Below are 16152 nucleotides of genomic sequence, written 5' to 3'. Positions count from 1 at the left end.
GGGGCTGGTTGCCAGAGGAACCAACCACGTGACTGAGGTTGGAACTTTCATCCCACCTCCCAGGGGAGGAGAGAGGGAATGGAGATTGAGTTCAATCACCAATGGCCAATGATTTAATCAGTCATGCCTATGTAATGATGGTTACATAAAACCCAAAAGGACAGTTCAAAGAGCATCCAGGCTGGTGACCATGTGAAATGCTGGGAGAGTGGCAGGCCCAGAGAGGCCATGGGAGCCTTGCCGCTCCTGGGCCTTGCCCTGTGTATTTCTTCATGTGGTTTTCATCAGTATCCTTTTTAATAAATTGGTAACTGTAAGTAAACTAGTTTCCTGAGTTCTGTGAGCCACTCTAGAAAACTAATCAAACCTGAGGAGGGGGTCATGGGAACTTCCGATTTATAGCTGGTTGGTCAGAAGCACAGGTGACAACCTGGTGTCTGAAGTGGGGGGCAGTCTTGTGTGACTGAGCCCTTAACAGTGGGATCTGATGCTGTCTCCAGGTAGACAGTGCCAGAACTGAGTTAAATTTTTAGAACATCTGGTCGGTGTCCGCTGAAAACTGAGTTAATTGCTTGGTGCTGTAGAAAACATTTTACATTGGAAAACCGAAAGCTTCTCAGTATCTGGCTAAAAATCTTGGACTGAATTTTTCTACAGGCTTTCTCCCAATTCCAATGGGTTAGTTACTTTAGTCCTAGAACACCAGGGAGATAAGGAAGTGGTTAAAACACCTTATTTCTCTGAACTAGGACCTTACTTGGATCCCACCTTATTCCAGGTCTGATTCAATTAGGAGCAAGTGCCTTGAGGGTTAGGCGAAGAAAGCAGAAACTGGATGTCCTGTAAGATTTGAGGTGAGCTGAGTATAATTTGTTGGGACCAAGAGCAGGCTGACTTTAAATATCCCACAATGGCATATCGACTATTTTGAATTAAAGTTACTTGAGAAGCAAAAAGGGCATGCTGACCCTCCTGTTTCTGGTCCCCTGAAAGCAGGAAATAAATCTCCCATGTGAAAGGTGCTCTCCCAGCATCCTTATCACCAAAGCTAGGGAATTCTGGGCTGAGAGGCAGACATAAACAAACCTTGTTAATTTAATACAAACCTAAACTCTGCTTAAATTCCTCTCTTATTACACACCCTAAAACTAAGTTTCTTTGCCCTGTCATTCCTCACAAATTTATTGTTTCTTTGTATAAAAGATATATATATATTGCCTGCTTTGTTCACTCTCCAAGCACCATTTTTATGATCCTCCTGTGCACAACTAATTAAATTGGGTTTTTCTCCTGTTAATCTGGTCTTTGGTCAATTTTAGTATTATTCCGGGCATATGAACACAAGAAGGGTAGAAAGGGGATTCCCCCCGCCCCCCGACAATACATAAAAGATTTCAATAGAAATTCTGCAGTGGGGTTTCTCCTAGCACATTCAATTCGCTTCCTATGCTTTCAAAGAAATAAATAACTAAGGCCCAGAGAAGTGGCCACTTCAAATTTTGTCATGAACCCAAGAAGTCTTCATGCTACTGTGAAAACCAAACTCCTTCAGTTCATCCCTTCAAAACAAAACATATCTTTTCCCTCCAAATTATGCCATCCGCTAAACTGTTTTCATTAAGACAAATTCAAGTTTTTCAAAGACTTGAAAAATTTTTCCCCAAGCCAACACAATTTACTAAAGATTCAACACACCTCAGATTAAAAGAGACTTAAGAAGCCTACAACTATGGTGGAAGGTTGGTCATAGAAGGTAATATGGCCTTGGCCTACTTCTTATCTAAGCATTCACTTTTGGAACTAGCATGCTTGAAAAGTCCACGCGGAGAAATGCATTACGTGTTCCAGCTGAGGGCCCAGGCACGGCCAGCACGAACCCCCAGCCTGGGGAGGGAGCCTTCAGATGACTGCATCCCCCAGCTGCCTGAGTGACCTCCAGCCTTTAACTGAGACCCCAGAGCTTATGGAACAGTGACAAGCCATCCTGACAGTGCCCTTTATGAATTCCTGACCCACAGAATCCCTGAGCACGATAAAACAGCTGCTGCTCTACACCACTAAGTTGCGGGGGGGGGGGCAATGAGCGGCAGTCAGCCTCATGAGCCATTTTCTCTGGCACAGCAGAGACAGACAATGTGCACAGCTGACAGGAGCAAGGGTTCAAGCCCAGCTCTGCCACTTGTGAGACCTGGAGAAAGTTTTTATCTATTCTGTCTCTGTTTCCATATCTATGAAAATGGGATAGTAATATTCCTAAATACTAGGCTGTTGTCCAGATTAAGCGAGCTGACACAAACTGAGGGCTTAGTGCATTGCCTGGCCCACGAAAAATGTTCTAAAAAATGTTAACTATGATTATCATTTCTAATATATTTATATTTATGTAAAGACCAGACTTCATACAATGACTGACCACACTGAGGCAACGGCGTCATTCCAAAATGTCATTCCCATTGCTTAAAAACTTGCTGGGTTTTTTTCCCCCAGTTTTGGTGCCACATTAGAAAATCAGTCTCATTAATACATAAGCACGCAGTATTTTTGGCCCAGCTGATGTGCATCCCTGAAAATCAGTCTCACTATTTTCTAAGCACACATTTTACCTCATCATCTTCCTTACTCACCAGGCTATTTCAAAAAATCAACTTCAGTTTCAGAGCATAAAGACACAGAAACCCTAACCACAAAGAAAAAAGATTAATAAATCTGACTACATTAAAACTAGAAATTTCTGTTCATCAAAAAAACCTCACTGAGAAGAGAAAGGCAACCCACAGCTTAGAGAAGATATGTGCAATATATGCAACAGAATATATGCAACAGACAGAGGCCTCGTGTTCAGAATATATAAAGAGCTGCTGCAAATGAGTACGCAGAAGGCAGATGACCCCATAAAGAACGGGCAGTAGCCTATGAACAAATGAAAAGATGCCCAACTTCATGAATTATCAGGGAAAACGCAAATCAGAACCACAACAACACACCACTACACACCTAGCAGAATGGTCAAAATTAAAGACTGACAACACGAAGAGCTAGTAAGGAACGGGGACGTGTCCCAAAAGTATTTAAAGAAGGTGAAAGGAAGAGTCACAGATTTCAAAGTTGGAAAATAAGAGTTATGAGAAAAAGTTGGTAATAATCACATGAGGGAGTAGTATGACAACAGTTTCTTTCTGTGTAGTGTGAATAAATTTGGAAAATGATATACTGAGTCTTCTCTTCTGTAACAGGAGGAGGATTCTCACAGGATGTTGTCCACTGCTAGGAAGACCCTAAGACAACTGCAACCAATCCTATGAGTCTGTGAATATTTTAAGAACATAAGAAAACGTAATCCCTAAGACACAGAAAGCTATCAAAATGAGACTTTAAGCTGTAAATCTATTCAGGTAGATGTAACTCTCCTCCACAGGAGCAGAATCAATCGTTAAGCTCTTTCACAAATTTATCGTAACTGTATATTTGAGAGTTTCCTTGTTTGCTGTTTGTCGATAAGCTTCATGATGGCACTGATGATGCCTTTTTAATCAGGACTATAGTCTAAGAGTCTAGCACAGCTCCTGGAACATAATATTTGCTCAATAAATATTTCTCAGTGAATTTGAATGAACAGTCTAATTCTAGATCCAGAGGAATGTTATTTTATTATTGCTCAGATCATAAGAATTTGGCACAGTATGTCATTAAATTTAAGAATAAAGATATCCCAAACATAAAGGCAAAGCTTTCTCCTCACACCAGATGAACCAGTGTCTCTGGTTTCCATCATGTTCTCCCACATAGTTCCTAGTGTAAATAATAAATGATACATGTTAAATACCACCTATCACTCCTCATCTACAATTTATGGCACTGAGTTATTTTTAATAATGGTTAATAGCCTTCGTTATACTTGGGGGAAAAATCTCTCTAAGGGATCCTAGTTTTAAAAACATTTGAAATAAAAATAGAGACACTGTAGCAAGGTCAAAGACATTGCACAGAGCTAAAAGACTCTGCAAACAGATAGTGTATGAAGAGTGATTATAAATAAGTCTGCTAGTTAGCAAATTAAGCAAATATTAAATATTTAAAACCATATATAGAGAGAGAATGCCACATTATGGGATGAAATAAAGGCATTTTAAGGCATAGTCTGTCAGGTTTTCATTAAATATTAACAAAGTAACTTCCCTACATTGACCTGTGTCATACCTATAAACCCTGGGGAGAGAGTTAAAACGTGAAACAAGTTTTGACAAGGGGTTAATGAGTTCATGCCGACGGCCCAGCACTATGGGTCACAGTGACTCACTCAGCTTTGAGTGGGAATCTGGTGTTCCATCATGTCTGCTAGTAGAACAAGCTGTCTAGCTCCGTGACAGCTAGACAAACTTTGCAACAATGTACCTTAACTATACATAAATAAGTAGTTTATTCTCAAGAGGCAAAGTTTAAGAAATAATGATTTCTATTTATCAACCTATCTTGACCAACTAAGAATGCCTACATTTTTTGACAATACCTATTAGAATTGCCATTTGTAAAAAATCAACAAAATTAAATTAAATGACCTTATTCTATACATATGAGATCAATTTTCAAAAACAGAATCTTTCATAGGGAATTTTATTGCTTTTAAGTTTCAAGGATCTTTTGATGGAATATTGAGTATTTAACTGCCAAATCACTGAAATGTAGTCTAAGCAGTGAAAATTGCTAATAATTTATACCCAAATAAAACTGGAAACATAAAAATGATATAGACATCTTCCTGTATTTCAACTAGACAAATGCCTATTGTCGTAACACTCAGGCTTAACGTTCATATTCTTTAATAAACACTCATGAAACCAGTAAGGGAAAGTTTCTTAGTGCTTAACCTGTGTTTAAACTAGTGTTATGAATTAATTACTTCTACTTTTTTTTTTTACTATAACATATTTTAATACAAGCATTACAACTCTAAGATCATCACACTTACCTGTACGGCTTATCAGAGTTATGGATTCGTCTGTGGTTTCTGACACCCACGTATGTTGTACTTGTATAATCACACACATCACATCTATACTGTTTCTGGACTGAAGACTTATTCCCTAGACAAGGTATTTCAGAGTTTTAGCAATATGCTTTGATTAGATTCAAATGACAGCATTTACATTCCACTGTAAGTGAATACTTATACCACACAGTATAACATTTCAATCAGGGCTTTCTCACTATTTAATAAAGTTAGTAAGTTGAAGTTTTAAAGTGGCTTCACAGGTTCTCCTCCATCTGGACTGTCAGCAGATATAAACTGAGTATCATCTGACTTGTAAACATAGATACATAGGCTTGGTTTCTACAAAACCTTGTACAAAATTCTGAAATACAATGAACTTGATGCCAGCAGCCCTGCTGACTGTGCAGCACCTGACTTAACCAGATACACTGTTAATTTGAAAGGTGTTAGTCTAATCAATATTGGACATGTTGTCTTAAGGAAACACAGATTTGCCAACAAGTTATAATTGAATACTATAATCCAATATTATAAAGTATGGCTACAAAGAACAAATAACAAACTCAATACAAAAAGCCTAAAGCTTTTTCACTCTGTAGGCTTCCTTTGTTTGTAACTATCAGCTATCAATGCAACAATGGAAGGAAAAGAAACTGCAAATTATTAAGTGCTACATAATATAATTCTATCTAGTGAAGTGACAGGTCACAAGCACAAAGGTTATGACTAACATGAACACGTGGCTCTCTGAAATCCAGGAAACACAGATCCAGTGGAAATAGGCCACGTTCCTAAACTCACTCTGCAAGAACAGAGCTGGCTAATTCAAATCAGAGTAAACCTGAGACAAAACAAGCCGAATGGCTTGATCATATGAACCTGCTCCTGGAGGTGTTTGACGCTTTCTTTACTCTGCTGCCGGCACACAGTCCACAGGCCACTGACAGCCCCACTGCTTTACACGCAGAAACAAAGCAAGCGTGGAAGCTGAAGAAGGCTGAGCAGGAAGCTGGCTTAGGTAGAACACCAGGGCACAGAGAGCTAAGTAAAATGGGTGGCACAAAAGAAAACCCACACTGACATTTGAACAAAACAAAGGAAATCCTTAAGTTAAATTTAAGCTTTCTAAAACTGAAATTTTCTTTTGCTAATAACTACTTTTGCCAAGTAGAACAAAACGTCCTAATTTCCTGGAATAAATCTGTAACATTAATATACATACTAATCATAATTATAATGTGAGTATTGCTCTTAATTGGTAGGTTAAAAACTTGGACTTGATTATAAGTGGCACTGTTCCAAATACAGTTTAAAAAAAACTCTGAAAAAATGAAGTGTGAAATATTGGATAATGGTTTGGTGTGAGAAATATTACAGATCAATGACAACTAATAAAAATGACAGATGGAAAAACTTAATATAGCACAGAATGAGAGCCTGTGCTACTTCAAGCAACTGTCTCCAATGGAAAGAAAATTGGATTTAAAGTTCAAAAACTTGGGTTGAGTCCTCGCTCTGCCACTTAGTACCCGTGTGATCACAGGCAAATTATTTTACCTCTTGAGGACTCAGTTTTCTCATCTACAAAATGGAAACACTAGGCCCTCCCAGCGTGGGTGAGCCCAGTAGCACTCTGTGGTTTCCTTCACCAGCGTCCACATGTCCTGCGTGCCGGCCTCGAGTCTGACTGCTGCCTGCTGTCGACTCCCCGCAGGCAGGGATGCACCTGTTTTGTTTACACGGGATTCCAGGGCTTGGTGAATTGCAGGTTTACACTACAGAAGAATAAATTTCCTGAAGAAACACAAAATGAAGGTGCTCTGCCCGAGGCTCTATGAGAGCAGCCGTGTGCTTGCTCACATACCTGTCGGCACAGTTCTGTCTTCCTCACTGGGCTGGGGTCCTCAAAGACAGCGAGGCCTTCGCCATACTCCCAGCACCTAGCACAGTGTCCCGCTCAGCATGGGCACTCCATGCCTCTCGGCAGAACGAGTGTCTGAGGTGCCACTACACTGGACCTCTGAGTGGAAACCACGCCTTAAGTTCTCTGTGCTATCAAAGTGGGGAGACAGTGGGGACCACAGAAACACACATCCTCATTTGCTTAATAAGTTCACTAAATAGCTAAAGAAGTTTTAATAGGACATAAATTATTTTTACCTTCCTTGTGACCTAAAAACTTGTTCTTTGGCCTAACAACCAGGTTACTTTCTAAAGTTCTACTACTGAATTCATGAAGTCTCAGTATAGCTGTCCGTGTGCAGGAGGTTAGCAGTCATTAAACCGTTACACTACTGTGACAGAGAAAAGCAAATGGAGCCAAGTGGAAGGAAAAAAGGCAGGGCAAGCAATTTAAAACCCACACATCTAACCCTAAGAAACAGTCTGACTCAAAGGAAAGATGCTGCAAAATGGAATATGCTGGACAGATGCTAACGTAAAGCTCGAGCTGGTTATTTTATTCTGGAGCTGACATTTTAATCTTTTCTACTAAAATTGTGAGTTTTAATTGGTTAATCCATTTGCACAGCTTTAAATTATTGCTTTTGAAGATGGTGCTAGAAAAGACATATTCCACCACTAGTATTAACCGCAGGTGGTGCCACTGAGTAGTAGTTACTTTATTCCTTCATTAGGGATTTATGATCCAATGCTATCCAATGTTTTAATGTCTCCTTTAAAGGGGATATGGAAACATAATGAATTAAAATAAAAGGAGGCATTTAGGGCTATTTTGTAAAAAGGAAACAAAACTGTTTTAGCTCAGCCATCTACTGCAGAAACAGATGCTATGTCATAAACTCCTTTTGTTTTGGATAGTTTTACAGGGGTGACATCTGTTTGACAAGAGAATCTTGGTGCTACAGTGGTGTCAAATCAGTTCTTTCAGAAACATTCTAGAATCAGTTATGCTTTCTTGGGTATAATTTAATGAAACATTATGGTAAAACATTTTACTCTGCAGTTGTTTCTAACTTTAATTCTTAGGAAATCTAAAAAGGAAAGTCACCCCAATATGTTTTATTTCCCATAAACACTATGTACCACACTTGAGACATTTAAAGTATATCAATTGAAGTGAGCTGATGCAAGAAAGCACAGCTTATTACACTTTATCCCTAATTCTCCGGATGTGGCATCCGCCTTTTCATGGAACTCTAATTAAATCTTTTGATTCTAATATTCCTATTAGTAGAAACTTGGCCGACTGGTACCTAACTAGTACATAAAAAGATCTTGGTTTTTTTCTTTTTTTTTAAACAATGCAGATGAAATCTGGCAGTCATACTTGGATAGGAATAAGATCACGGCAGGAAGCCTCAGTTAAGGTTTGAGGTGGGGGCCTACCATCTGCAAAGGCTATGTTCTCACTGGGTCAACTGGTGCCGAATGAGGGAGGGGAGGCGTGCTTTCTACGCTGCAGCTTTCCTGGCTTGCTGGTATGTCAACTCAGGGTTTATGCTATACTTGGCTCTTGCAGGACAGCACAAATTTCAGTGTAACATCTACCTACACAGTTGAAGCTGAGTACTTACTAATATAGCATTTCATTTAGAATTCGGAATTTCCTTAGGAACAGATATAAGATTCACTCACATCCATAGTATAAAAATAGAAAAAAAATATGCAGCATTAGTACTGAAAATAACCCATATGACAACTAAGGGTATTTTTTTAACTTCATACGCTAGTCAGTGAAGCCTATATAAAAAATGCACAGATACCTTCTGGAACACATCTTCCTTCAGCTGTATCACTGGAAATTCTTGACTCACTAGAAGTGGCTATTGACAAGGGATCTGGAAGACTGTGTTGCTCTCTCTCATGGGTCCTCAGTTGACTCTAAAACATTGAGAGAAATTAATACGTAATTTTCAATAAATATATTTGCACAGTGACTAGAAGGCTGTAGGAGGAATTAATTATTTTCATGGCCTAGTACCTAGAACACATTACCAAGATTTTAAAATCAAATGTGCTGGATGATAATTTGATATATTTGACAGTTTATGGAAAGAAATACACTAGGGAAATCACAACCTCATCAAAAAGACAGTTCCCCTTTTCGTATTCTCCTAAAGGAAGCCACCGCTATCTTAGGAGGTGTTGATACGTGGCACGTGCATGCTTACTGAACCACAAGCAGGCCCAGAGGATGAAAGAGCAGAGTGTTCAGAACAACTCAATACTTTCGGAAAAATAAATCCAATCACAGTTAACTGCTGGACTCCTATTAATTTCTGCTTGTGGATATCAACTAAATGTGTCAGAGAGACCTAATTGGAACTGCTCCTCCAAGGATGTCTTCTTCCTCCACCTCACGCCCACGAATCAAGAGTGCAACAGCAAAAGAAACTCCTGGAAACTTCTGGAACTTGCTTCTGCAGCCCATTTGGATGCACTATTTGTTTAGTGGCCTGAGGCCATTTCAGAATTTCATGAGGGCAATCCAAGTAGGCGGTGAATCTCAGACTCAAAGGCTTTTCTATTTCTGATTAGCTTTTTACCACCAGCTAGACCCCAACTCTGAGTAATTTGAGAGGGAAAGTCTACATCTCAGTTAGACCTATAGGATACATTTTTGACTTTTCAAACAGTTAACTGGCACCCTGAAGAAGAAAAGTTCTAAATCAACGATTCAATGAATGTGAGTTTCTTTCACAAAAACAGTATTTCATGCTGGTTGTTGCTTTTAAGGTAGCACATAAGATGAAAATCACATCGCTAAAGGAATCCTTGAAAGTCCCTAAAACTGCCCATGAAACAGAAGCTAAGGGGCTCTACTTCCACTGTATTGTCTTTCCCTAAGTCCAGTACAGCCCATTTTTCTTTCTGCAATGATACAAATCACTGTTGGTTGTTTGTGCAGCAGTTGAAGTGAATGACTTGCATGGGGGGGGGGCCATGTAAGTTGAAAAATAGATATTTTTATGTTGATAATGCAGCATTAAATTTGTGTAAGTCAAATGTTTATGATGTCCCTCCACTATACATTCTCTTGTAATTCCCTTGTTATTTAAAATCAATACTTTTTAAAAAAGACAGACACACTAAAATACTAAGCGATAAACACAGAAGCTGTTAAGGCGGCAGGAAGTAGGGAAAAGAATCCTACACCAGAAATTCTTATGACCTAGATTTCCGTCCCAACCTTCATACTTAGTTGGGATCCCCTGGGCAAATTACCGTACTTTTCTGGGCCTCAGTTTCCTTATCTATAAAATGAGGTGGTTGGACTATGTCTACAAAGTTCCCTCCTTGCTCTCAAATCCTAAGGTTCTCTGATTGATTTCAAGCCCCAGGGCTCACCTTATAATGAAAAGATTCTTCGCACTGCTTGCACTGGTATATTCTTGTTTTACAGTGGTTGATCATGTGGGTCTCCAAGTCTTTGCTGTTGTCAGCTATGTGCTCACAGATAGGACACTGATACGGCTGCCTCTGTCGATGGACTCGCAAGTGCTGTTTGATGTAGCCCTTGTTCCCACTTGCGTAGTGACACAAGCGGCAGCGGTAGGGCCGATCAGCATGAGGGATGTACTCCACTACACTGCTTCCTGACAAACCTGGATCGCTGATGGGTTGGCATTGGGCATTATCCTGTAACTCTTTCAAAATGTCATCATCTGAAGCATTTTGGTCTGTCCTTTCCCTCAACTTTTCAATTACAGTGAGCAAAGACATGCTGATGCCTGTCTTTACTTGCCCATCTGACAATTCCTGCCTGCCGTCTGGGAGCGCAACCAAGGTAGAGCTGCTTTGGTTAAAACTAGTCAAGCCATCTGAAGAGTTTTTAAGTGGTGACATAATTTTAGAATATGCTGCCAATGTACTATCTACTTGCCTTTGTCCAGTATTTGGATCTAAAAGGTTTATATTCCCATAGTGCCCAAGGTTGGCTCTTGTTAGTTCTGCAGCCCTTATAGGCATCGTAACCAGGGCTTCTGCAGCTAATGAGTGCAGTCTAAGAGACTCAGAATTTGTCCTTCTTCGGCCTGGTGGGGCATTCTCGTCAGGAGCCAGTCCTTTACTTATTAACTCACTGTCTTTCTTCTCTGGATTGCTCCAGCCTATGATCAGCCCCCCAATATCAACAGTACATTTATCAGCACGATAAACTTCATCTCTTCCTTCACACCCAAGCTGGGCTTCTGTGGGGCTCAGGTTCTTCCCTTCTTCAATTTCAGCATTCATGAGGAAATGCTTCTGTGAAAGAGTTTCTTCAGCATTTGGCAAACGCTCCACTATCACGTTGACATGACCTTTTTTATTTGGGCTACTGCTGATGATTTTCTGTGCTGAGGAAAGTAGGCTATCAGCAATCAGATTCTCCTCCACATCAGAAATCACCTCCAGCATTTCTTCCTCATTAGTGTCAAGGGTAACTGACTGACTTAGATGAACTCCCCCTTCTGCACTCTGTTCTAAAGGAGACGAGGATGATAACGGTTCTGAGCTGCAAATCTGCACTTGCACTGATGGCCCGTTGTGGATACTCAGTTCATTGTCTCCAATAGCAATGACTACTGCATCAACCCCTCCAGGTGCGGCAGCCACTGAAGAATCCAGCAAGCCCAGGGGCTCATTTTCATTTTCAAAAATTGGATAGGAGCAGTCAACCTCCCCAGCATGTTTCCAAGCATGTGTTTTCAACATTCTCTGCTGGCCACAAGTATAACTACAAAACAAGCATCGATACATGCCATACTGTTCATATGCATACCATTTCCTCCTACCCACTTCTGTCATGGACACAGTTTGGGCATTATGAGCTTGTGGCTTGTCCAGACTTACTGGGACGTCAGGAGTGCTGTCATTATTTCTCTCCGTGGTTCTCTGACACAAGGAGTTGGCGGGGCTTACGCACTGTTGGGCTTTGGGTTGAGTGTGACTGCTGGCATTGTTTTCATGGTCATTTACCACGTGAGCTTCAAGTTCCTCTTGGCTTTTAGATGTAATATGGCACTCTGAGCACATTAATATCACTTCATTCTGCTGACCATGCTGCTTGATATGATCTTTTAACACAGAAAAAGATGATGACAGAAACTTACAAAGGCTACACTGGTAAGACATAGCCTTCCCATCATTCTGGGCAAGAGAGTCAGGGGTAAAATGTATTTGCGACATCTCAGCCCTTCTAATATCAGCAGCAGACGACCGGGTTACTTTAGCTGGAATCTCACAAAGTTCTTGGTTTTCAAGAGAGTGCATTGCAGCACTTGAACGTGAGCGTTTTTTCCCAATTAAAAGACATTTTTGTGACTTTTCATGCTCCACTATCTTGCTTAACTTCTGGATAACATGGATTAATGGATCTGTTTTAGCTTTTCTTTGTTCATCAATTTCCAGTGATGAACTGATGACAGTTTCAGCAGTCAGTATAGCCTCCTGTTCTCCAATATCTGGCACCAACATGGCAACAGTGCTGCTTTCTTCCATATCTAAAAAGGATAATATACAACAGAAAGAAATACCAGGTTACACAGGTATATAATTCAGGAAATATAAACCAATCTTAGTATTTTCTAACCTGGGAACTCCATATCAATATATCTTGCTTCTCCCATAGAGACCTAAATTGTTCAGAATTTCTCTTGGGAATGGTATCTCCTATCAAGACTGATGATACAGATCTTTCTATCCTTCATTTCTTTCTTTGGAAACGACTTTAACAACCTGCATCTCCTTCTTCCTTCACTTTCTTTGCCCTAGACATCTAGCTAGACCCAATCAATACTCCCCTTTTTTTGCACAATGCCAAAACAAATGACTCTTGTTCCTTGATTGAAGGAAGATGGCCATTCCCAGGGCATGTGAAACCACCTCAAGTTACTATGAAATACCATCTGTAAAGCCAATACATGACTCACACAATTCTTGGGAGGCAATTTCTTACACCAAATGTAATTGTAGTTTTATTATTAAAATCATAAATTTCAGGGTTTTTTCTCCCCAAATCTTTGGACTTGTGAAAATATAGTCACGTAACCTATTGTAAGGGCACAGTGAACTTTGAGTAGTACTATGCAAACGAAACTACATAAAAGCAACGATCCAGTTCCTTCTCTCACTTCCTTTATCTTCCTGGAGATAAACCACAAACTATGCTGTGGTTTTTTCCAGAGGTCATATTAGTGGTCAATTATTACTCACACACACATACATATTTTTTTTTCTGAAAGGGAAAGGGGTATCAGAAAAGGAAAAAATTGATATCCTAGTTGTGTTTCCAGTCTCAATATGGACAGAGTCCTTAGAAGGGTTATCTGCAGGTTCCGGCAGTGTGTTATGGCCAAGGAAGTCACTAAACATAAAGGACTCCCAATATCTTTCAGTCTCAAACTTGATTACTCTATCTCCTGGCAGTACTTTCATTTCAAACATTTCCTTTGGCTTAAAGTGAGATTAATTTGTTGACTTGGATCAGATTTTTAAGTGTAGGCTTTTTTCCAGCAACAAGTTTTGTTTTTCCACATTTTAGGTGCATTCTGGGATCTTACTCACAACATTCAATAAATGCCAGCAAATTTTTCGTGGCACTAGCTATAGACCATAGCCCATACTATTCTTAAATCTCAGTCAGAGGCTCTGAATTCTTATTTCAGGAGGTAAATCATGGCTCCTCTTCCCCCAGGGGACTGAATCGACATATCGGGTTCCTGGAGCCCCTGCCAAGATCACACCTAAACTCCTCCCAGACCCCCCCAGTGCTCTGACCTGCCTCAGCGCCAGTTCCCCAGATCAACTCTCGGCAGCAGTTATAGCTTTTCCTCTCTTATTTCTACTCTTCCTGGCACACTACCTTTCTAGATCTAGGTCCACATCAGGCAAAAAGGCCAACATTTTACTCTCGGCTTCCTTAGGACTACTTCTTCCCTCCTTCCTAACACCGTGCCCTACGTGATCAGCTTCTTTCTCTTTTCCACTTCTGACCACACTCATGGCAGGGCACGCCTTCCACAGTCATTACAACAAATGACAGCTATCCCAGCTCCCAAAGCCCAGTGGTCCTTTAGCCACTCTCTCCCCTTAACAATCTAAGGGCATTACCGCTCAAAAGACTAGTTCCTTCAATCTTTCTTAAGTAGGATGAACAAAAGTGTTTTTAAATCTCTACATTCAACCTTAAGTCACTAAAAGAGGGGACCAGTGGGGGAACACTTTGTTTCCTTAGAAAAATCCTTTGTGACTTCCTAAGTCACCTTATTGCCTGAGAATTCCACATCTTTAGGCCAAGGGGAGCTGTGGCTCTTCCTGTGACTACTGATTTCCTTTTAGGGTCATTCACTTAAGGCTTTCTTTCAGTTCAATTGTTAAACGCAAATTAGTTAAGTAATAGTTAATGATAGGAGTCCCTGCACATTCAGTTTCTTGCACAAGATTCGGTGCTCTACTATAGATCTATGGCCTCCTTCCCCAGGAAACAGGACATCCATGTAGGCTGATTGATAATCTGGAGGTTAACAAGTGAATATTTCCTCAGCAGACTCTGCACACCCACAGGGTTACAAAGGTGACTCAGATTATCCTTCTTCTACTTAATGATACAATAGGGGGGAGACAGAGCCGTGCAAATTGCTCCCTGTGGATATTTCACTGTGTACCTTAAAAAGAAAGTGGAAGGAAGAAGGGGAGGAGTTCATTTTATCTCAAGCAAAAGACTAATACAAAAGAATCTGACAAAACATTCAGATTTTTAAAGCTGTGCCTGCTCAGGCATTAAGAGCTAATGGAAATTTGCAGCAGATGCTCCAATTTTCCCTGAACATTTATGTAAGTATCTCATTTTAGAGGCTGCAGACATTTGGGGATAAGTACAGAAATGGAAGCCATAAAACAGATATGACAACATAAAATACATCAAGAAACACCTGAAAAACCAGTTTGAGTCCATGTGGCAAATCAATGTACAAGTTAAGTCTCATTAAAACAAAGTCTCTTAAAAATGTTAGATAAACAGTTCATAGTAAAGTATACACAGGAAGTAAAGTTGACCTCGTGGCCAACTCTTCAAATTTTCACAAAAGTTTCACTTTGGCCACTGATGTACATATATATGGGATTGCATGTCAAGTGAAGGAAAATTTATTTGAATAAAAGGGACAAAAATAAGGAGTACAAATACAATCCCAGTGGCTCAATAATGATGACAACATGGATTACAATAATCTGCATGCTATCCATGGCCTCCAAGAGTTCAATGGAAATGCAACTTTACATTGGGTGGGTGGAGAGGGTAGGGATAAAGTAAGAATGGCAAATTTTGTAGCTGAAGTTGAGTGATGAGTACCTAGGAGTTCATGATACTATTATTTCTACTGGTGTAAATGTTCAAAATTTTTCTTAACAAAAAGTTACAGAAAAAATTCTGTGCAGGGTACCAAGCAAAGTACCAGGAAGAATCGAAAAAATTTTAAATTCACAGTACTCATGGTTTAAAACTGAGCTGAGTGGATAAGATAAATATATTTGGAAGTTAAAAAGAATTAACAGCTTTTAAACAATGCAATAGTACATAAGGTAAAACAGTCAGAAGGCAGCAGTCAGTGACAAAATCCTAACAAAGACTAAGAGCTCCTTTTGGTCTAGGAAGGTAAGCAAAGGCTTCTGGAAGAAGTAAGATGTACACTGTATTCCAAAAGATGAGCACACCAGATGCCAGCCATTTCTCCCTCTAGAGTCACTGTCTCCTCTTCTGCACTCTACTCTCTGTCCCAGGAGGGAGTATAGCATCAGGCTCCAAAACCCTGTGGTTTCTGGTTGAGTTGCGCCAATGGGAAGCCATGACAGGAGACCAGAGGGAGGCAGGAGAGTGAGATCAGGAGATTCATTTCCCCAGTTTCATCCCTCCAGGTCACCTCAAATTGGCCACGTTCCTCAGAAGAAAGCCATTCTCCCCAGGCAGGCTGCTCTACCAGACTCTCGTGGTTCTGGGACCTCTCCCTTCTCCCGATCCTGCTAGCTCCACATATACATGCCCTACACCTTTATTAGGAGTATCTCTGTAAATACATCCTCCTTGAATTATCCTAATTAGGGTGTGCTATTGGCTTTCTTGGAATTCTGTTGACACAATGGTAAGACTAACAAGGAAAGTAGCCATAATTATTATACTTTCAGAAGCAAGAATAGGCATGCTATCCAAGGGTTAGTGAAAA

At 40.2% G+C, this 16152-nt stretch overlaps 1 protein-coding gene across 28 annotated transcripts in view; it reads right to left on the bottom strand.

Annotated features, from left to right (window-relative positions):
- Positions 1 to 16152, bottom strand: part of ZNF507 (zinc finger protein 507) — a 49951-nt gene that overhangs the window by 30479 nt on the left and 3320 nt on the right. For all 28 annotated transcript variants that reach the window (XR_011421770.1, XR_011421761.1, XR_011421764.1 and 25 more), the window contains 3 exon segments: positions 10301 to 12435; positions 8716 to 8833; positions 4967 to 5081 (listed from right to left, as the gene is read on the bottom strand). Coding sequence is in view for 4 of the 28 variants with exons in the window: in XM_023649367.2 (XP_023505135.2) it covers positions 4967 to 5081; positions 8716 to 8833; positions 10301 to 12435 (2368 nt within the window). In the remaining 24 variants the exon portion in view is untranslated.

The sequence above is a fragment of the Equus caballus genome, chromosome 10 (genome assembly GCF_041296265.1).
Source record: "Equus caballus isolate H_3958 breed thoroughbred chromosome 10, TB-T2T, whole genome shotgun sequence".
In the NCBI taxonomy this organism is placed as follows: Eukaryota; Metazoa; Chordata; class Mammalia; order Perissodactyla; family Equidae; genus Equus; species Equus caballus.
This window is presented reverse-complemented; position numbering and strand designations above follow the sequence as displayed.